Raw genomic sequence first — 17,566 nt, forward strand, 5'->3', positions numbered from 1 at the left:
CGCGCGGCCCAGGTCCGTAGCGGTGGGGCGCCCCCCTATGCTGCTGCAGCCCGCGCCGTGCGCCCCGAGCGCGGCTTCCCGCGGCCCCCGGCGCCCCCGGCGCCATGCACGGCTCTCAGAAGGACACCACGTTCACCAAGATCTTCGTGGGCGGCCTGCCCTACCACACCACCGACGCCTCGCTCAGGAAGTACTTCGAGGGCTTCGGGGACATCGAGGAGGCCGTGGTCATCACCGACCGCCAGACCGGCAAGTCCCGCGGCTACGGCTTCGTAAGTATCGGCGGCCGCCCTCCCCCGCCCCGCCCCTCGCCGCGGCCGGGGCCCGGAGTCAATTCGGGCGCTCGCCGGCCGCCTCGCGCCCGCACCTGCCGCCTGCTCCCCGCCCCCACCGCGGCCGGAGGGCAGACCGCCGGGTTCGGTTAGGACGGAGCGCCTAGAGGGCCGAGCCGACGCCCGCCGGGGCTTTTCTGGCGCAGCCCGCGGGTCCACTGTGCCGCGGGCCCTTGGGCCTCCCCCACGGCCCGGCAGCCCCTCAGCCGCCCCGAGTCAGCGTCAGTTTAAGTACAAACGACGGAAGACACGCTTCCTACTTCCGAACGACTGGAGGGTGCCGACTCCTCCCATGGGGAAATTCGGAGCCCCACCCGTGGGCCTGCCCCCCAACCCCCGCCCAGGGGGTTCGTTTTTTTTTTTGCCCTACTCCCAGGGGATAGTTTCTGTCCTTGAAGGCAAGATTTCCCAGCACTTCAACTTTGAGGGAGGAGCTGGAATCCAGGGGACAGCCTGGGGGAGGGCCCTGGGCTGGGGTCAGAGGGCACTTGGCCCAAGGGTCCTGAGTAACAGATTCTAGGAGGAAGGGGAGAGAGGAGGGGTGGCCTGGTATCAGGGTGATCTTCTGCCCCTTCCCCACTTCCTCAGCTCAGCAGTGGAGGTCCTTGACTGTCTCATCTGTGCTTCTCCAGGTGACCATGGCGGACCGGGCAGCAGCTGAGAGGGCTTGCAAAGACCCCAATCCCATCATCGATGGGCGGAAGGCCAATGTGAACCTGGCATATCTGGGTGCCAAGCCCCGGAGCTTGCAGACGGGTGAGAGCTGTTTTCCTTCCCTGCTCTTCTCAGTTTCTATATTGAGTGTTGGTATCTGCTGGGTGGAAAAAGGCCCCCCCCTTCCCCGGGAGTGGCAGTCAGCTATCATGTGCCTGCAGGACTGTCACAGGGCAGTCACCCCCAGCTAAGGAGCTTGGCCCCTTCTTAGCAGTATGTGGCCCTGAGGGACAGGGTGGGGAGGGTACATCACCCCAGTTGTCAGCCCTCCTTGCAGGAGGAAGTCAGCCACAGGGCTGAAGGCCAGGAGGCCAATACAGAGAGGCTGCTGCCACACGGGGCCCTGGGCCTACTTTGGCCAAATGTTGGAGGTTCATGAGTGGGGCCGTGGTGGAAGTCTTGGCAGGGACAGAAAGCTGGTTGTCTTTGTGTGTGGCCTGCATGGCTCTGCCTCCCTGCATGTGGGCTTGGGTACCTTGCATGTGCAGGCAGTGTCCCTCACTGCTCTCTCGTTCTAGGCTTTGCCGTTGGCGTGCAGCAGCTACACCCCACGTTGGTCCAGCGGACTTATGGGTGAGTCAATGTGGCTGGCTTGGTTGGAGATGAAGTGGGTCTGAAAGGCTGGGGAAATGACAGTTTTCAGAAATATGACTGTGTTTTGGGGGAGAGGAGGTAGGAGGAGATCTATTGCATTTCTCTATCCCTGGCAGAGGTCACACCACAGAAAGGGGAGCATGAGCCCTGGAGCCTCTGCCTGGTGCAACCCCACTCCCCACCTGTGGTTGGGTGACCTTGGGAGGCTTACAGGCCATCTGTGTCTAGGTTTCTTCATCGGTACAATGGGGATAACAGCCGTCTGGAAGCTGTAGGGTGTACCTGGAGCAGGGTGGCACTCATTCCATGTTTGTTGATAGTGTTAGGGACAGTGGCCTGGGCTGTTTCCCAGGTACCCCTCTGACCTCCAGTGCTGGAAAGGTGGTAGCAGTGGGTCACTGCTGACCAGGCTCTGATTTTTGTGAATGCTGCAGCAGGTGAGATGTGACAGGGACCAGGTATCGCTGGTCAAGTGGCCTGGCCTATGGGCCTTTTGTGACTCATTCTGGAGCTTTCTGTCCTATCTTCCTTCATCCTAAAAAGACTCCCACATCCCACCTCTCCCTGCCGATGTCTGACAAGACCTCCCAGCTGGGTGGGGAAGGACTTGTGTGATGTATGGGTGCCTAGGACGCTCCACCTGCTTGGATTTCCCAGCACAGTGATTCATGGGGGCTGTTTGATGTTGTTGATGTGGTTGGGGTACCTGGGGATGGCTGCTCCTTAGACAAGGTTGCTGTTTCTTAAAACTTTCTGAGTCCAAATTCTGGCCTCTGGATTTTGTACCTGAGTCTCGTGCGCACGCGCATGCGTTCGTTCACACAGTTGAGGCTGGGGACTGACTCAGGCTACTCTGTGTTTTGGTAGATTACATGACCCAGGGGAGAGTGCTGCTTGCCCACCTCAGGGGATCTTGCCCTGTGAGGCAGCACTGTGGCTCCCTGGCTCCTGTGCTGTGACAGGAGCTGCAGGTGGCAGAATGTAGCCTGCACCCTTCCAACATGCGCTCCGCCCTCAGCATCTGTGTCCTCCTGGGAGGGAGCTTGGAGGACAGAGTATGAATGGTTATGGGCTTCCTTCTCACACATGGAGGTTTTTCATGCGTTCAGAGCCATCTTGAAAGCTGCCTGGGGACACCCTAGCCTTTGTGTCTTCATCCCAGGCTTTCCTCTGGGGTTGAGGCCACACAGGGAGGGCCGTCTTGGCTTTCCCTTGGCCTGCTGTGGTCCAGGTGTGACTTCACTGCTCACAGAGGAGGATGTGTGACTTAGCACCTGCCGGCTCCTGCCAACATTGGGCAGGGCCTTCCCCCAAGGCCTGTGCTCTGCTTATCCTTTCAGCTGCCTGTGGGACCCTAGGAACTGTCAGCACTCAGCCTCTGGAGCCCACAGACCTAGGTTCAAGTCAGGGCCACTGCTTACCAGGGTCCAGCTTGGCCAGTAGCATTCTTTTCAGTTTTCTCATCTGGGAAGTGGGAACAGTGCCCTTTAAACACAGCACACTCCCCACACAAACTTCTGGGGTCATAGCTGGTATTGTCCTCATTTTATAGATGGGGGATACTGAGGCAGAGACAAGTTAAAGAAAGGAAAGCAACCTGTCCAGGGGGCAACGTGACAAGTATCCGGGATGAGGTTTTTATCCAGGTGGCTGGCTCTGGAACCCACTCTCTTTGGTTGCTCTCTTGTGGGAGTAGGAAGGGCACCCTAACTTTTCCCCTTGCCATCTTGAGCCTGTGGGTGCCACCTGTCTAGGGAGTTAGAGGCTCTGCCACGAGTCTCACTGCCTCATGCACGCAGCTTCAGGCAGCACTGTTATGTGTCTAGACCGTGGGACTAGCCATTTAATCTTGTGACGGGGCAGAGGCCTCACTCTATTTGGAGGTTGCCAAGGGATGGAGACCCACATGGATCTTCTTGTCCAGTGAGTGTGGATGCTGGGAGTGTGCTGCCTCCTCTAGGCACTGCCAAGACCCAAGCCCAGCAGCCGGGAAGCCCCGGTGATATGGCCGCAGAGCTGGTGTGGGGTCAGCTGTGAGCTCCAGTTGCTGCATGCCCCTGGCCAGGCTGGAGAGTTGGGCTGTCAGCGTCCCCTTTGTTTTTGCAAACAGTTGGGCCCCCGGGCAGAGCTGGGCCTGACTCAGCAGTCAGTTTTGTTGCTTGGGACTGGCAATGGGGTGGCCTGCAATGGCCTCAGGCACCATGGGACCCGGATCCAGGGTAGTCAGAGTCTGCAAATGCCTGGCTGAACTTCTCCCAGACTTTTCTGGCCCCAGTCCTGAGCCTGTGACAGCTCTGAAGATTCCACCACCCACTTTTAGGCTGAGCACTGCCGCTCTATTGCCTGCCTGGTCCTACAGGGACCCAGGGAGCCAAGAAGGACTTGCTGTGATTAGAGAGCATCCCCAAAGAACTTCTGTGCTTGATTGTTTGCCTGGGTCCCCTTTTAGGCTGCTGTTTTAATTTGAAGGGGTCCTCTTGGGACTTAACACCCCGTGTGATCCTGCTGTGTAACTGTGTAGAGGCCAAGCCCCAACACATGGAAGAGCTGCCTGGGATAGGTGGCAGGTGGCTCGTGCCAGCCCCTAGGTCTGGGCGAGGTCACAAGAGGAGGCACACTGCAGCAGACGACCCACCCAGGGTCTTTTGGGGCTGGTAGGACATTCAGTGGCCTGCAGGCAGGAAAGGAGGTGGAGAGTTTGGGATCATGTGTGCAGGCAGAGCACTAGCCTGGCCTGAAGGGCTATCTGTGTACTCAAGACCAAAGGCATATCAGGGGCTGGGTTTATGCCAGGCCTGGCTGGATTTGGAACCTCTCTGCAGGTCGCCTTCCCTGTTCTTAAGAGGACCTTGCTGTCAACTTGACATCCATTCACTGAGACCTTTGCTGCATACCAGGTGGAGAGCCAAGCCCTAGGGGTCTGTGATGACGGTGCAGGGTCTTGGGGCTGTTGAGCATAAGGCATAACCTGTGTTGGACTTAGAGCTTGCAGGACTGCCCCAGCTGAAGGCCAGGCCCAGTTCAGTTCTCAGGCTCCTCCCTATTAGGGTAGTGGGGACAGTGACAGTGCCAACTCACTGGGATTACTTGAGGACTTAGCTAGCACCCATGTGCAGAGCTCATTGATCAGGGCCTGGCCCCAGGAAGCCTGGAATTTGCCCCACATTGTCTCAAACAGCCTGCAGCGAGGTCTGTTGACCTGTCTGCCGCTGTGAAGCAGCTTGGAGCCATGGGAGACTTCTGGGGCTCACCACCAGGGTTAGCCCGAGACAGGGATCTGAGCTCCCTCCCCAGCTCCACACCTCCTGGTCATGTGGCAGCTCTTGAATGAATGAGCCAGTCTGTTGGCCTGTGTAGAGTCCCTGGCATGTGCCTCCCCACTGAACCTGTCACTTTGGTGACCCCTGCCTCCTCCACATGAGGGTGCCTAGTGCCCAGGTGGAGACATGTGGCCCTCACCGTCACCCAGCCGAGGGCCTGAGCAGAGCACAAATGGGGATGGAGAGAACAGAAAGAGCTGCTCTGGAACCATCTGCACACTCAGTGCGTGCGGGTACCTGCTGTGCAGGAAGGCCTGGTCCCTGCTGGATCTCAGGTGCCCACGTCTGTCTATCTCTGCTGGCGTGGCCAGGGCTGGTGCTGAGCACAGTTGGACAGGAAGCGGCTGTGTGCCTCTGTGGGAGCGAGCAGCCTGCGTGGTGAGCGCAGCTGGCTAGGCGGACCTCTGCGTGTCAGATATGAGATCTGCAAAAACAGCACGTGCCAAACTTGGGGAAGTCCAACCTGGGCCTGGTGTCCAGGTCCCAGCCCTGTGCAGTTTCCTGCATGGGAAAGTGCATTTGCTTATGTGGATGCCATCCTGGGGAGGGAACATGGGCCCCCTTTGCACCTTTAAATTTCTGAGGAGTCTTATGATTTCATAATTCAAAATGAAAAATAAGGCCAGGACGGGGTTGCAGGTGACGGCAGGGTGTGTAGGTGGCTTTTCATGGTCTGCTGGGGAAGGCCTGCTGGGGAGAGGTGAGGTGGTGAGGAGGTTGCCGCGGAGTGCTCCAGGTGGGGGAGAGGTGTGTGGGCAGCAGGCCCACGGGTGGGGTGGGCTCGGCTCAGAGCCGGCAGGCCATGGGGGCCTGGCCCTCACGATTTTCCCTTGGGGTGTCTGTTGGGGTGTCTGGTCGCTGCCCGCACCGTTGCTTCCTGTTGGCATCTTGTCTGGAGCAAGGCGTAGGCTGCACCTGGCCCTCCCCACGGGCGGCCCTGCCGCACCTGTTGTTTGTCCTCAGCTGCTGACAGAAGCCAGCCTGCAGGCGTTCTCGGGTTCCTCGCCAAGGCTGAGTTCCTCGCCCGCCCTGCGGCCATGCTAGGGCTGGGGAGCCTCTTCCGGAAGCCTCAGGCAAGGGGCCCAGGCCTTGGTCCCACGGGAGAGGCCTGGCCACAGGCAGCCACCATGCTGTCCAGAGCAGGGAGCGGCACTAGGTGGGCCAGCCCGGACCCTCATGGTGCTGTGGAGGAGCAACACTGCTTCCTGTTCCCTCTGGAGCCACGTGGGTGTGACCCTGGCTTCCCACCTGGTCCTCAGGTAGGCTCAGCATCCCCACTCTTGCTGGGCAGGCATGCTGGGAGCCTGCAGTGTGCTCCTCTCGTGTCCCCTTGTGTGCTGGCCAGGGGCCGTGTGCTCACTGGTTAGCTCATCTTGTAGGGGTTTGCTGAGAGAGACCCTGTCTCAGCTTGTAGTTACAGCGCCCCCAGGAGGTACATACGTCTTAGCCTGTCTGAGTGGAGACAGGTTGGCCTCTGTGGGGCAAGAGGCAGCCAGGCTGTGGAGGCAGAGGTGGCAGGCAAGTGGGGGTCGGGGTGGCCTCAGCTTGTGTGGGGCTGTAATGACAGGCCCAGGGCACTGGGACCACACTGGGTGGCCTGGTCCTCGCAGGTGCCGAGCAAGGAGGGCAAGTGGACTTATGTTTGTGTTTAAAGCAGCCTCTGTCTGCTGGGTTGGGTCTGGACTGCTGAGGGCCCAGGTGGAGGCTGTTGGGGACAGCCCAGTCATCTGGTCATGAGACAGTGGTGCCCCTAGGAACACTGGCCGTGGGGAGAAATGGTGGGATTCTGAAATATGTGTTTGAAAGGTAGAAGCTTCCAGAGCAAGTGGAAGAATGTTGGACTGGCTTTGATGACGGGGACCATGGCGGGGCATCTGGGATGAGCAGCGGTGGGACGTGGCCAGGGTCAGGTGGAGCTGCTGTCCAGAGCCTGGTGTCGTGCAGAGGGCACGGATCTACCACAGCTGCCTTCCCAGCTTGCCTGGCCTCTCTGTGGGACCCCAGAGAACCCGAGCGTCCCATGACCCTGGCCTGGTTTCTTGCCTGCCAGGAGGCTGCACAGAAGGCACCCCCTGCCAGGCCTGGAGGTGCCGCTCTAGCTGCTGCCACCTTGTCCCTAGCCTGGTGGGACAAGGCCCCAGAAGCAGAAAAAGTGAAATGGGCTCATTTGCCATTTCGTTTTTATTTTCAGAGGTGGCTTCGTGTGCAGGAAATGAGCCCTCCTGGGCCACGGCCAGTTATTTTTCGCTGAGAGTTTTGCTTTGAGTGTGGTGGGGCCCCTGCCTGTCTCTTGGGCACCATCTGCACTGACTGTTGCTCACAATGTCCTTGCCCACTGGGTTCCCAGAGACCACTGCTCAGAGTCGCACGTCCTCCCCTGAGGGGCAGCTAGGATCCAGGAAAGAGCCCACTGTGCTCTGGCAGCCATGGCCAGAGGATTGAGGATTGTCCTTGGGGCTTCACTGGCATAGCCAGAGTCTGGACCTGTGGCTCTTGCTCGGGACCCTGGTCTCCATGGGCTGAGTTTGCAGGGTGCTTTTGGTGAGGTGGGAGCTCAGTGGAGACATGGGCCTGTTGCCTCAGCGGGAGGTAGAGACAGAACTAGTTGTCCCCTCCTTAGCTGCAGCTCCTCTGTCCATCCCAGAGCCCAAGTAGGGCCCCCCAGACTTGGCCTGGTGCTGTTCTGGTACTAGGGAGGTGGAGAACCCAGGCTGTCCTTCCCCCATCCACCTGCTAGCGAGGGCCCTGTCCATGGGCCGTGGACTTATGTGGACCAACTCCTGTCTCATCTGGGCACCTGAGCTGGTCCTGCCCATGTCACCTGCCCAGGGGTGCCCACTTCTCCTGCCTGCAAAAGTATGGGACTGATCTTCTGGGACACACTGCTGACATCTTGCACATGTGGTGAAGGGACAGGTTTCATGAGAGGGCAGGACTCAGGGCCACAGGGTTCCAGGACAGGAACCTCCAGAAGCCAGGAAGGAAGGGGACGGTGGTGTCTCCTGCCTTTGACATGGTGTCCTGGCTGGGAACAGTCTGCGGTAGCAAGTTCTGTGCCCTGTGGAGAGCACCCTGAGGTGGCAGTGGGAGCCTGTCCCTGGAAGACCATGCAGGAGCCTCCCTGTGGGCCTGGGCCACCTGACCTTTGGGTTCCCTGCATGGAGCCTGGCTGCCCTGGCCGCTGGTCTGCTGCTCCCTCCAGGGCTTGCTGGCAGCCACTCTGAGCCTGAGGCTGATCTTGAGGAAGAGGAAAGGCCTGGTCCATCCAGCCTTCTTCAGCCAGAGGACGGGGTCGTTGATTCTGCCTAGGTCTGGGGCACACCCAGCAGTAAACCCTCATGCATCCCCGTGGGCTGGCCTCTCGTGGCGGCAGCAGTGAGGGCGTGTGATGCTGAAGCTGGTGGGCCCCTCCTCCCCTCTGGACCTGCCCAGCAGAGCCTTGCCGCCCCCACCCCACCTGCTGGCCGCAGCTCTTGGAGGCTAAAGGCTTTCTCTGTCATCTTGGGCTGGAACTTCTGGCCCGGGAAGCAGCTAACAACCCGGGGAGGCTCTTTGCTACCCAGGGGCCTGCAAGTTGGTTCTGCCCCAGATGCTCAGTACTTGGGACATGCTGTGCTGGGCACTTGGGGCACAGTGGTCAAGGCAGAAGTCTCATCCTCTTGGGACATGTGATGCCCATGGCCATTTGAGTGGCTTCAGATTGTCAGAAGAAAACTAAAGTTGGGGGTCAGGGAGGACCCTGAAAGGTGAGCTTTGAACTGTGGAAAGAACCAGCAGGTGGAGAAGCAGCAGGTGCCAAAGCCCTGGGGTGGGAGGAAGAAGTGGACCAGGTCTGGGGACAGGAAGAGCCCAGGGTAGTGGGAGTGTGCTTGTGGAGGGAGCAGGTAGTAAGGGAAGATGAGTTGGAGAGAGGGGTTGGGGCCTATTCAGGGGTAGTTTGGGTTGATTCTGCTCCTGGGGGTGACGAGGTCTGGAGGTCTTCTAGACAGCTGCTTCGCTGGCAGGTGGGGAGGCGGTGGTGGGGGCCTGGCTGGAGAGGTGGAGGAGGAGGGGTAGTGAGGGTGGAAGCAAGGGCTCCTGGTGGGTGGGGGGGTTGCAGCAGTCGGGGAGAGGCGTGGTAGTCGGATGGGACCTTCCCTGGGGCAGGAAGGTGACGAGGCCATCATGGCCTGCAGGCCCTGGGAGGACAGGCCTGTACATGGAGTTGCTGAGGTTTGGTGGCAGGACGGCTTGTGCCCCAGGCCTATGCCCTTCCCTGCACGTGAGGGCCAGGCACAGGAGGCTGTGGCACCTGGGCCCTCCTGAACCTGGGTCAGGGTGTGAGTGGGTTCCCCTGCACCAGGCAGGACATGGCCTCTGACATGCAGGCCCCAGGGCCAAGGCTGCCCTCCATGTCGATGTTGCCGGCCACCGTCTCCTGACTGGTGGCTTCTTGTCTGTATGTGTGTGCTCCTGTCTGTGCACATGCCCCGCCTCGTCACCCCACCTGCCTTCTCCAGCCTCTGGCTCAGGCATCTGTGACTGCAGCAGCATTGACAATGCCTCGTGCTGCCTGTGGCATGGTAGTTTCTGGTACGTGAGGCAGAGCTTTCGACCTCTGCACTAGTGACATTTGGGGCTGGAGAGTTCTGTGCTGTGGGGACTGTCCTGGGCATTGTAGGATGTTAGCAGTGTTCTGGCAACTGTCCCCACCCCAGCTGTGACAACCAGAGTTGTTCCAGACCCTGCCATTTCTCCTGGTTGGGGGCCACTGCCCTCGTGCAGTCTGTGGCCCCATAGCTAGCCACGATGGGGCTTGTGAGATCATTCTGCATCATGGAGGTGGCCGGCGACTCGCCTGCGGACAGAGCCAGGCCGGCCAGGAGAGAGACTGTGGGAGCCCTGTCGCTGCCCAGGCCTCACGGTCCTCACCCTCGGCCTCCCTGGCCTGGGCTCCTGGCACGGCACAGTTGGGCCCCCTCCCATTCCTTCCTTTTGTTTTGACCCAGGCCTGGGCCCACCAGTCTTCAGGGCACAGGTGCTGTGCAGCAGGTGGGCAGTGGGTAGACTTCACTCGGTCCCTCCTTTGTTGTGTGGTTTGGGCCTCTGAGCATCTTTTTCTCTCAACAAATGGGGCAGAACTGCACCTGTTCTGGGCTTTGAGGATGAAATATAAGGCCTTGAGCTCCTCGTGTTGGTGGGGCTGACCTAGCTGTCCCAGGAGGCACAGTCGAAGACACACAGATGCAGGGTGTCCCTGGGAGCCAGGGATGTGGAGGCAGATCCCCTTGGATGGCACTGGGCCTCGGTAGAGGTGGTGGGGCCAGTGGCCTGTGAGTGCTGAAGCCTGGCTCTCAGCAGTTGGCCCTGTTCTGAGTGGCATTGCTGGCACGTGGCTGGGGACCAGGACCTGGGCCACCTTGGCAGGTCCTGCCCATCTGACTGCAGTCTGCAGGAGGTCCACCCCTGTGTGACTCAGGGCCTGTGGCCAGGTGCTCTGCCTATGTTTGGAGGAGGTCTAAGCTCAGGGAGGAGTGTTTCCAAGGGTTCTAGAGCAGGTGGGCACCAGGACTGCAGGGCAGCTGGTGCAGTGTCAGCATGGCTGCCCTGTCTCTCTGCGGTCTCTCTACTCCCAGCTGGGACCCTGCCTCCCACAGGCTTACCCCGCCCTTCCAAAAAAAAAGAGCTTTTGATTCCTGCTGGGGGTCATCCAGGGAGCAGGGGCAGTGCAGGGAGACAGCAGCAGGCCTCTGGTGAAGGCCAGGGTGGGAAGGGCCTGCGGGCACTCCCTCCCAGGGAGGGCTACATATGCATAGGGGGACAGGCGTGGTTGGCACAGCAAGGATCTGGGGGTCAGGGCCGTGGGGGGCATGTGCATGAAGGGTGGCCTAGTGTTCTTGTCCAGCCCCTCCAGTGCTCACACTTGCCCCTGCCTTAGACTCCTCTCTACTGTCCTCTGTGGCCAGCTTCTTGTCCTCAGGTCTCAGTGTGGTCTTCCCACCTTGGAGGGGCTTCCTGTCTCTGCAGCTTGCCGCCTCCCAGCCCTCTGCCCTCTCAGTTCCTCAGACGCTCTGGCTTCTGGCTGATGTGCTTTGTTCTCCCCACCCTGGAACCGAAGCCCTCGAGGACAGGGTCCTGTGTTCCGCTGGTCCAGGCAGGTGTGTGGGAAGGTGTCAGCCTGCCTCAGGATCAGAACTCAGGCCTCAGCCATTCAAGGCTTGAGTTCCCTTGGTAGAGGCAGGGTTGGACCGCAGAGGAGCCGGGTGAGGTGAGGGCGGGCAGGCACCTCTGTGGGGCCCTGGCAGAGGCTGCCTGGCCTCCAGACAGTGGCTGCAGAATGTCTTCTGTGCAGGGCCCAGGGTGCTGCCTGCTATCTGTGTGTGTCATTGCAGCCTCTGGGGGAAGGCAGTTAGCATCTCTGAGCATGCTGTGGCATAGGGACCTCCTGACAGGAGCTGGGGTCCCTCAGGCATGGGGGCATGTGGGCCCTGAGCCCTGGCATGGTTCCCTGCTCTGTTGCGCTCCCCTGCTATGCATGTACCCTCACTGGACACCCCTCCCTACCTCGGGTTGCCCCTGGCCTGCATAACCTCACTGTGGCAAAAGGGACATGCTCTGGACCCCACTGTCTTGCCCAGTGCGGTGGCAAGTGTCCACAGAGCTGTGTGGCTACTACCACTGTCTGCTGCAGAAGTCTCAGCCCCCGGAGGAGGCTGCTGGAGCCCCTCTCCCGGTTCCCTGCTCCCCAGCTCTTGTCTGATTGGCCTCCTGAGCCGTTCATGCACATGGACCCATGGGAGATGTGTCCTGGGCATGCAGCTTTCCTCGCTTAGGGTGGCCCTCCAAGGCTCTCCTACATGGGGCCCGTCACTGCTGCAGATCACACCTCCTTTAGCCAGTCCTGAGGGGGTGGGTGCTGGGGCTGTCCTTCCTCCTAACCTTTCTTTCTTTTGTTTGTTTCTTTCTTTTTTTTTTTTTCCCCGCACCAGAGATTAAATTCTGGGGCGCTTGACTGGTGAGCCACATTCCAGGCCTTCTTATTTTTGAGACAGGGCCTTGCTAAGTTGCTGAGGCTGGCCTTGGGTTTGTGATCTTCCTGCCTCAGCCTCTGAGTGACAGGAATCACAGGTGTGGCCACCGGTAAGAGTTGGAACCCACATGCCCCCAGCCTCCCTCATCTGTCCTGTGTCCACCCTGCTCAGCAGGGGAGTCAGGAGTGGCGTGCGCCCCTGCACAGCATCGGTGTGCACTTGGCCTTGTCTGGGACACCTGGAGATGTTCTGCATAAACAGCATCACAGGTGTGCTGCTGACCGACCTCAGCAGTGCAGTGTGTGCTCTGGAGGGATCTTAGAAACTGCTCTGTCCCCTCCGGTAACCCGGGTTTTCCATGTAGCACCCTGGGGCTGCCGTAGTGCCTTCCCGGGCTGCCAGCTCTGTTTGGCCCAACGCATCTGCGTGGCCTTCTCATGGTGGCATATTTCTGAGTTGGTCCGGGGGTGGGGGCTCCACCGGGAGCACTTTGCCCTGGGTAATTCACAAGTGGAGGAGCACTGGTGTCGTGGTGGCCACGTCTCGCCTTGATGTGGTCGTTCTGCGCCTGACACTCAGAGCGTCTTGCAGTGGTGCTCTGTGGGCACTGCTGCTGCTGCACAGGCCGTGAGGCCCAGGTACGCACAGCAGCTGGGCAGAGCCGCACCCACCAGGGCAGCGCCCTCTGTCTGCCCCCCGCCCCCTCCTGCTGGCCCTGGGCTGCCATTTCCCCCTGGCACCGGGACTTTCCCTCCCATGGAGGGCTGGGGCCCTGTGCCCAGGACACAGGGTGATGTCTCCAGCGCTCCTGCGCGGCAGCCTGGTATGTGGCCGCCCATTCTCTTCCCCTCCTAACAAGACGAGGGTCAACTGCTCCTGGGTGAGGAGCACTTTGTGGCTTGCCACCTGTGGCGGGTTTTGCCCTGCTGCCTGTGGGATCGCCAGGTGGCCGTGCCCCGGGTCTCCCCGTCCCCTCACAGTCGCAGTCCTTCTGCCTCTTTCTCCACCTGCTGTGCACCCTCAGCAGGTGCTCCTTACTCCCACCTTGGCCAGTGCCAGCGGGGTATGAGTGGCACTGAGCTGGGGACAGGCAGGACAAGCAGCCTGTGAGGGTGCCCTGGGCAGGGCGTGGGCTGGGTTTGCTCCAGGCTTGCTGCCAGGGCTGCCTGGCGTCTCTTCTGCCATTCTAAACATCACGCAGGGGTCCTGGGGGAGGCAGGTGGGGCGTGGGGTGGCTCAGCCGGGAAGGCCTCCCTGGGAGCAGGAGCCATGGGCGCTGTCAGGCCCCCTGCAGGTGGAGGGCGTGTGGGCACACAGACTGGGTGGGGGTTGCTGGTGCCGATGGTGCCGCTGGGGGATGAGGAAGAGGCCGGGGAGGGGCCCACTGCGTCCTGCTCCACCTGGGCCCTGCGTCTCCCCACTCTGCCTGCTGGCCCTGACTCTCTGCTTGGCCCACAGGCTGACCCCCCACTACATCTACCCGCAAGCCATCATGCAGCCCAGCGTGGTGATCCCGGCCACGCCTGTCCCATCGCTGTCCTCGCCCTACATCGAGTACACGCCTGCCAGCCCGGCCTACGCCCAGTACCCACCAGCCACCTACGACCAGTACCCATATGCCGCCTCGCCCGCCACAGCCGCCAGCTTCGTGGGCTACGGCTACGCAGCTGCCATGCCACAGGCCCTGTCAGCCACGGCCCCCGCGGGGGCTGCTTTTGTGCAGTACCAAGCACCGCAGCTGCAGCCTGACAGGATGCAGTGAGGGCCGTCCCTGCTGCAGGGACTGCGGTGACGTTGCCCACCCAGCAGACACATTCGGGCCAGTGGCCGGCCAAGCTTTGGGCACCACCAGCACCTGTGCCTCCAAGACCCCCTGGCACGTCCAGGCGGCGTCTCTTCAGGTCTAGGTCCCATCGTGCCTTGAGGGGGACTTCAGGACGGAGTGACCCAAGTGGCTGTCTGAAGAGGCGAGTGCAGGCCCCTCGCCCCTGGCTGCCCCCCACACTCCCGGTGCCGCGGGCCACGCCGACACCCTTTCCACCGAGGTGCCTTCTCAGGGAGACCTGGCAGGGAGAACCCAGGACTGTGGCCGGCTGCTGTGTGGGGACCGCCCTCCTTCTCGAAGCCGCTTCCTGAGTGGGCCGCCAGGTCCCCCCAGGTGCCAGCGACGTCCCTTTCAGTGGACGCACTGCGCCTTTTCCTGTTCTTTGTTTGCTACTGAGCGATTCCAGAATTTCAGTCTATTTTTTCAACAGACACTGCTGCCACCAAGAACCCAGAACCTAATTTTGACTGAGAGACTTGTTTTTGTTGATGGCTCCACCCAGAGACGATGACAGTATTTCTGTGATACAGTGTCTGCCGCCGGCCAGTCTGGCCCTCGGAAGGCAGGCATCATGGGACGAGAGGGCCCTCCTGGGCAACTGTCCACTGCCTACTGGGCTGGTGAAGTGTGTCTGGCCACCTGGTGAGTTCTCAGGTGTCTGTCACCACGTTGTTGCCGCGTGTCTCCCTGGGACCTGCTCCTCCCGCCGGGAGTGCGCGCCAGCTGCTGTGGGACAGGACGGTGGCAGCCCAGCCCTCTGAGGCCTCTGCAAGGCTCTGAGTGCAGGTTCTGCGCCCGCTCTCCTGTCATCACCTGCTGCACGCAGCCCGGAACGCACCCTTCCTGCTGCTAAGAGGCGCAGTGGGGGCTTCTGGTTCGCTGTGGCAACTCCCGGGACTGGAGGGTGAGGGGCTCCCAGCACGGAGGGGGGCCCCCAGCAGGCAGGCAGCTGGGCTGTGCCTTTGCCCTACCTCAGGGAGCCGAGTGGCCGGTGTCCCATGGCACGCCTGGAGTAGAGAAAGCCCAGAGGTGAAGGTAGCTAATGTTATGGTATTTTTATTAGAATGTTCTGATTATAAAAATAAAACTTGTTCTCTGTAAGAAGAGTTGGTCTGTAATTTTTCTCTTAAGCCCAGTGGCCCTGGGTGGCCTCTGCCTCTGGCCCTTGCAGCCTGGGCATCAGGGTGACAGAACGGACACGGCCCCAGAGCGCCTTCTTGGGGGAGAGGCAGCCCTGCCCAGGCAGGTCCCCCGCAGGTAGGGTGGGCGGGGCACTGCTATCCTGGCTGCACAGGAGGCCTGAGCTGGGGGTGCCTATGGGAGCTGCCAGGGATGCTGCACGGGGTTAGAGAGGATGTCTGAGCATCCCCAGAACTCAGAGCCAGGGAGCAGGGTGGCAGTGCCGGGAGGCAGCAGGAGTGGGGAGGACGTGGACCCTGCCCGCTGCAGCTGCTCGCTCCTTCCTTCCCTCCAAGAAACGTGCACTGGTCGGTGGGCAGAGTTCTGGGGAGGGTGGTGAGCAGAGCATGCTCCTGCCATCAGGGTCTGTGAGGAGCACACAGGCCACTGGGTCAGCCCGATGGTGACCAGCCCTACGAAGGAGATACTGGGAGGCCGATGGAGAAGGGCGGGCTCCAGGCAGAGGACAGCAGGCACAGAGGCCCGGAGGGGGGGTCCGTGGACCAGGAGGCCAGTGGAAGGAGGTGAGCTCAGGGAGGTGATGAGGCTGGAGCTGGGCCCACTGTGGGGTGTGTACACGGACATGCCACCCAGCTCCCTGGGCACAGGGTGGTTGGGAGACCCAGAGATTTGTGGGAAGCCTCTGAAGGGTGGCAGGGCAGTGTCACAGCAGAAGGCACAGAGGGTCAGCAGGGCACTCCACATGAGGATCACCCAGCTGCTCCCGACAGGAGGCAGGTCCGAGCCACGGCTGAGGCAGGGCTTGAGCTCTGGACAGGTGCAGCTCCAGCTGCCCCTCACCTGCCACAGTGGCCAGGCCAGACACCACCCCCGCGGCCCTCCCCACCACCACAGCTCACGTGGCAGATCCGGGGTTTCTGCCTCCTGAGCCTGTCGGGAGTCTTCTGCAGCTGCGGGCCCGCCACCTCCCCTCACTGTCTGCGCTTCATGTCACTGTCCAGAGCTTTCCTCTCCCCCAGCCCCAAACCCTCCATGCTCCCCATGGCCCTTGAAGTGGCCGCCCTGGCCTCGCCTGCTGCCCGCCCCTCGCTCGCTCACGTCCAGCATCAGGGTTCCAATCTGTTCCTGGACACACAGGCAGATCCTGCCCCAGGGCCTTTGCCTGCTGGCCCCTCTGTCGGGAACCTGTAGCTTCACCAGCTGAGCACGCTGTCAGCTGCTCCACTTAGTCTGTGTCCTCACCTGTCCTTGCCCCGCTCCTGCTGGTGCAGGGACCAGGAGCTTGGACCTTGTTCGCTGCTCAGCAGGGAACCTGGTGCTGACATAGGCTGCGGGGGTGTGGACTTGGTCTGAAGGCCAGCAGGCCGCAGGCATTCTGACAGGACAGGTCCAGCAAGTGCCAATGAGGATTTAGGACCACCCCCTGGGTGGGGGGTGCCTGGCTGTCAGTGGGGAGAGGTCTGGACACATGCTGGAAGGCGCAGCCTCGAGGCTCTGGAGCAGAGGCCTAGGCAGCGTGAGGAGTGGCCACCACCACTGAGCCCTTGGTGCCTCCTGAAGCCCACCTGCTGGCCGACCCACCTGGGGGAGGGATGAGAGTGGGTGCACAGTGGAGTCCACCGTCAGTGCCGCAGGGTCGCCCTTGATTGGCCCTGGGCTTGGAAATCAGAGAAGTTCACCCCGAGGGGGGACGATGTTGGGTGGACCTTCCCCACCTGCTTCTGGGGTCCTTGGGCCCCCCTTTGGCTTTTCCCAGTTGGTTCGTCTCTGACATGCGAATCGCCCCTCTGTGGTTCAGGCCCAGGCTCTGTCCAGAGGCCTGCAGAGGCCACGTCAGGTGGAGTCTGTAGGCTTGCTTTTCTCCCCAGGGCCCTCGCTGCCCTTCCCCCACACTGAGGACCCACGGCCTCCCAACCCAGAGCAGATAAGGGCATGAGGTGCCACGGAGGGGGTTGTGGGCACTGCCAGGGTTATCGGGAGGGCCACTTGCGGCTACCGCATTTCCTGTCCCTATCAGCCAGGGGCAGCCTCTGATACAGGCCTTCAGGACGGCCTCGGGTCTTGGGAAACACCCTCTGGGTTCCGGTACTAAGGACCCTGGACGGGCAGACTCAGGAGAGAGGGTTCCTGAGGTCACCTGTGCTGAACTGAGGTGCAGGGCCACAGGACGCCAGTGCAGACCTGGCCCCAGCCGCCGACGTTCGCAGGCTGGCCACCGCCAGGCACTCACAAGCACTTTCCATGGATGGTCTCAGTTGCCCACGAGAGCCCAGGTGACAGCTGGGGACCGAGACATGGAAGAGTGAAGTCCCTACACAGCCCCAGGAGGCCTGTGGAGGCATTGCCCTAGAGGTGAAGGGCAGGGGGACCTGGGAGGCCCTGACCCCACCCAGAACATGGTAAGCCCTGAGCCTTGCAGTGCAAGGGGCCACGATCATCCTCCCGAGGGCAGGGACGTCCTGCCCTCCGATGTGTCCCTGGCAGCAGCACAGTCCTGACAGAGCAGGTGTCGAGTGGGTGTGGGCTGCAGGGCATCCTCCCCTGTGTGCCCCTGACCTGTCAGCCTGGCCCAGGTCCCACAGAGCTAGGGCCAGGAGCACAGCCAGCCACACACCTGGTGCACGGGGGGGG

The 17,566-nt window shown here is 61.3% G+C and overlaps 1 protein-coding gene and 1 long non-coding RNA gene across 2 annotated transcripts in view; one reads left to right on the forward strand and one right to left on the reverse strand.

The window, feature by feature from the left end:
- Positions 1-37: 37 nt before the first annotated feature.
- Positions 38-14,896, forward strand: Rbm38 (RNA binding motif protein 38). Its single transcript, XM_015479904.2, is given in 5 exon segments — positions 38-72; positions 74-272; positions 965-1,088; positions 1,565-1,619; positions 13,429-14,896. Coding segments are annotated over 5 exon segments (717 nt in total). The 3' UTR covers positions 13,733-14,896.
- LOC125618975 overlaps positions 8,245-17,566 on the reverse strand; it is a 17,777-nt gene continuing 8,455 nt past the window's right edge. The window contains exon 3 of the long non-coding RNA XR_007350387.1: positions 8,245-8,368. This is a non-coding gene — a long non-coding RNA (uncharacterized LOC125618975). The remainder of the gene's footprint in view (positions 8,369-17,566) is intronic.

The sequence above is a fragment of the Marmota marmota genome, unplaced genomic scaffold (assembly GCF_001458135.2).
Source record: "Marmota marmota marmota unplaced genomic scaffold, marMar, whole genome shotgun sequence".
Lineage (NCBI taxonomy): Eukaryota > Metazoa > Chordata > Mammalia > Rodentia > Sciuridae > Marmota > Marmota marmota.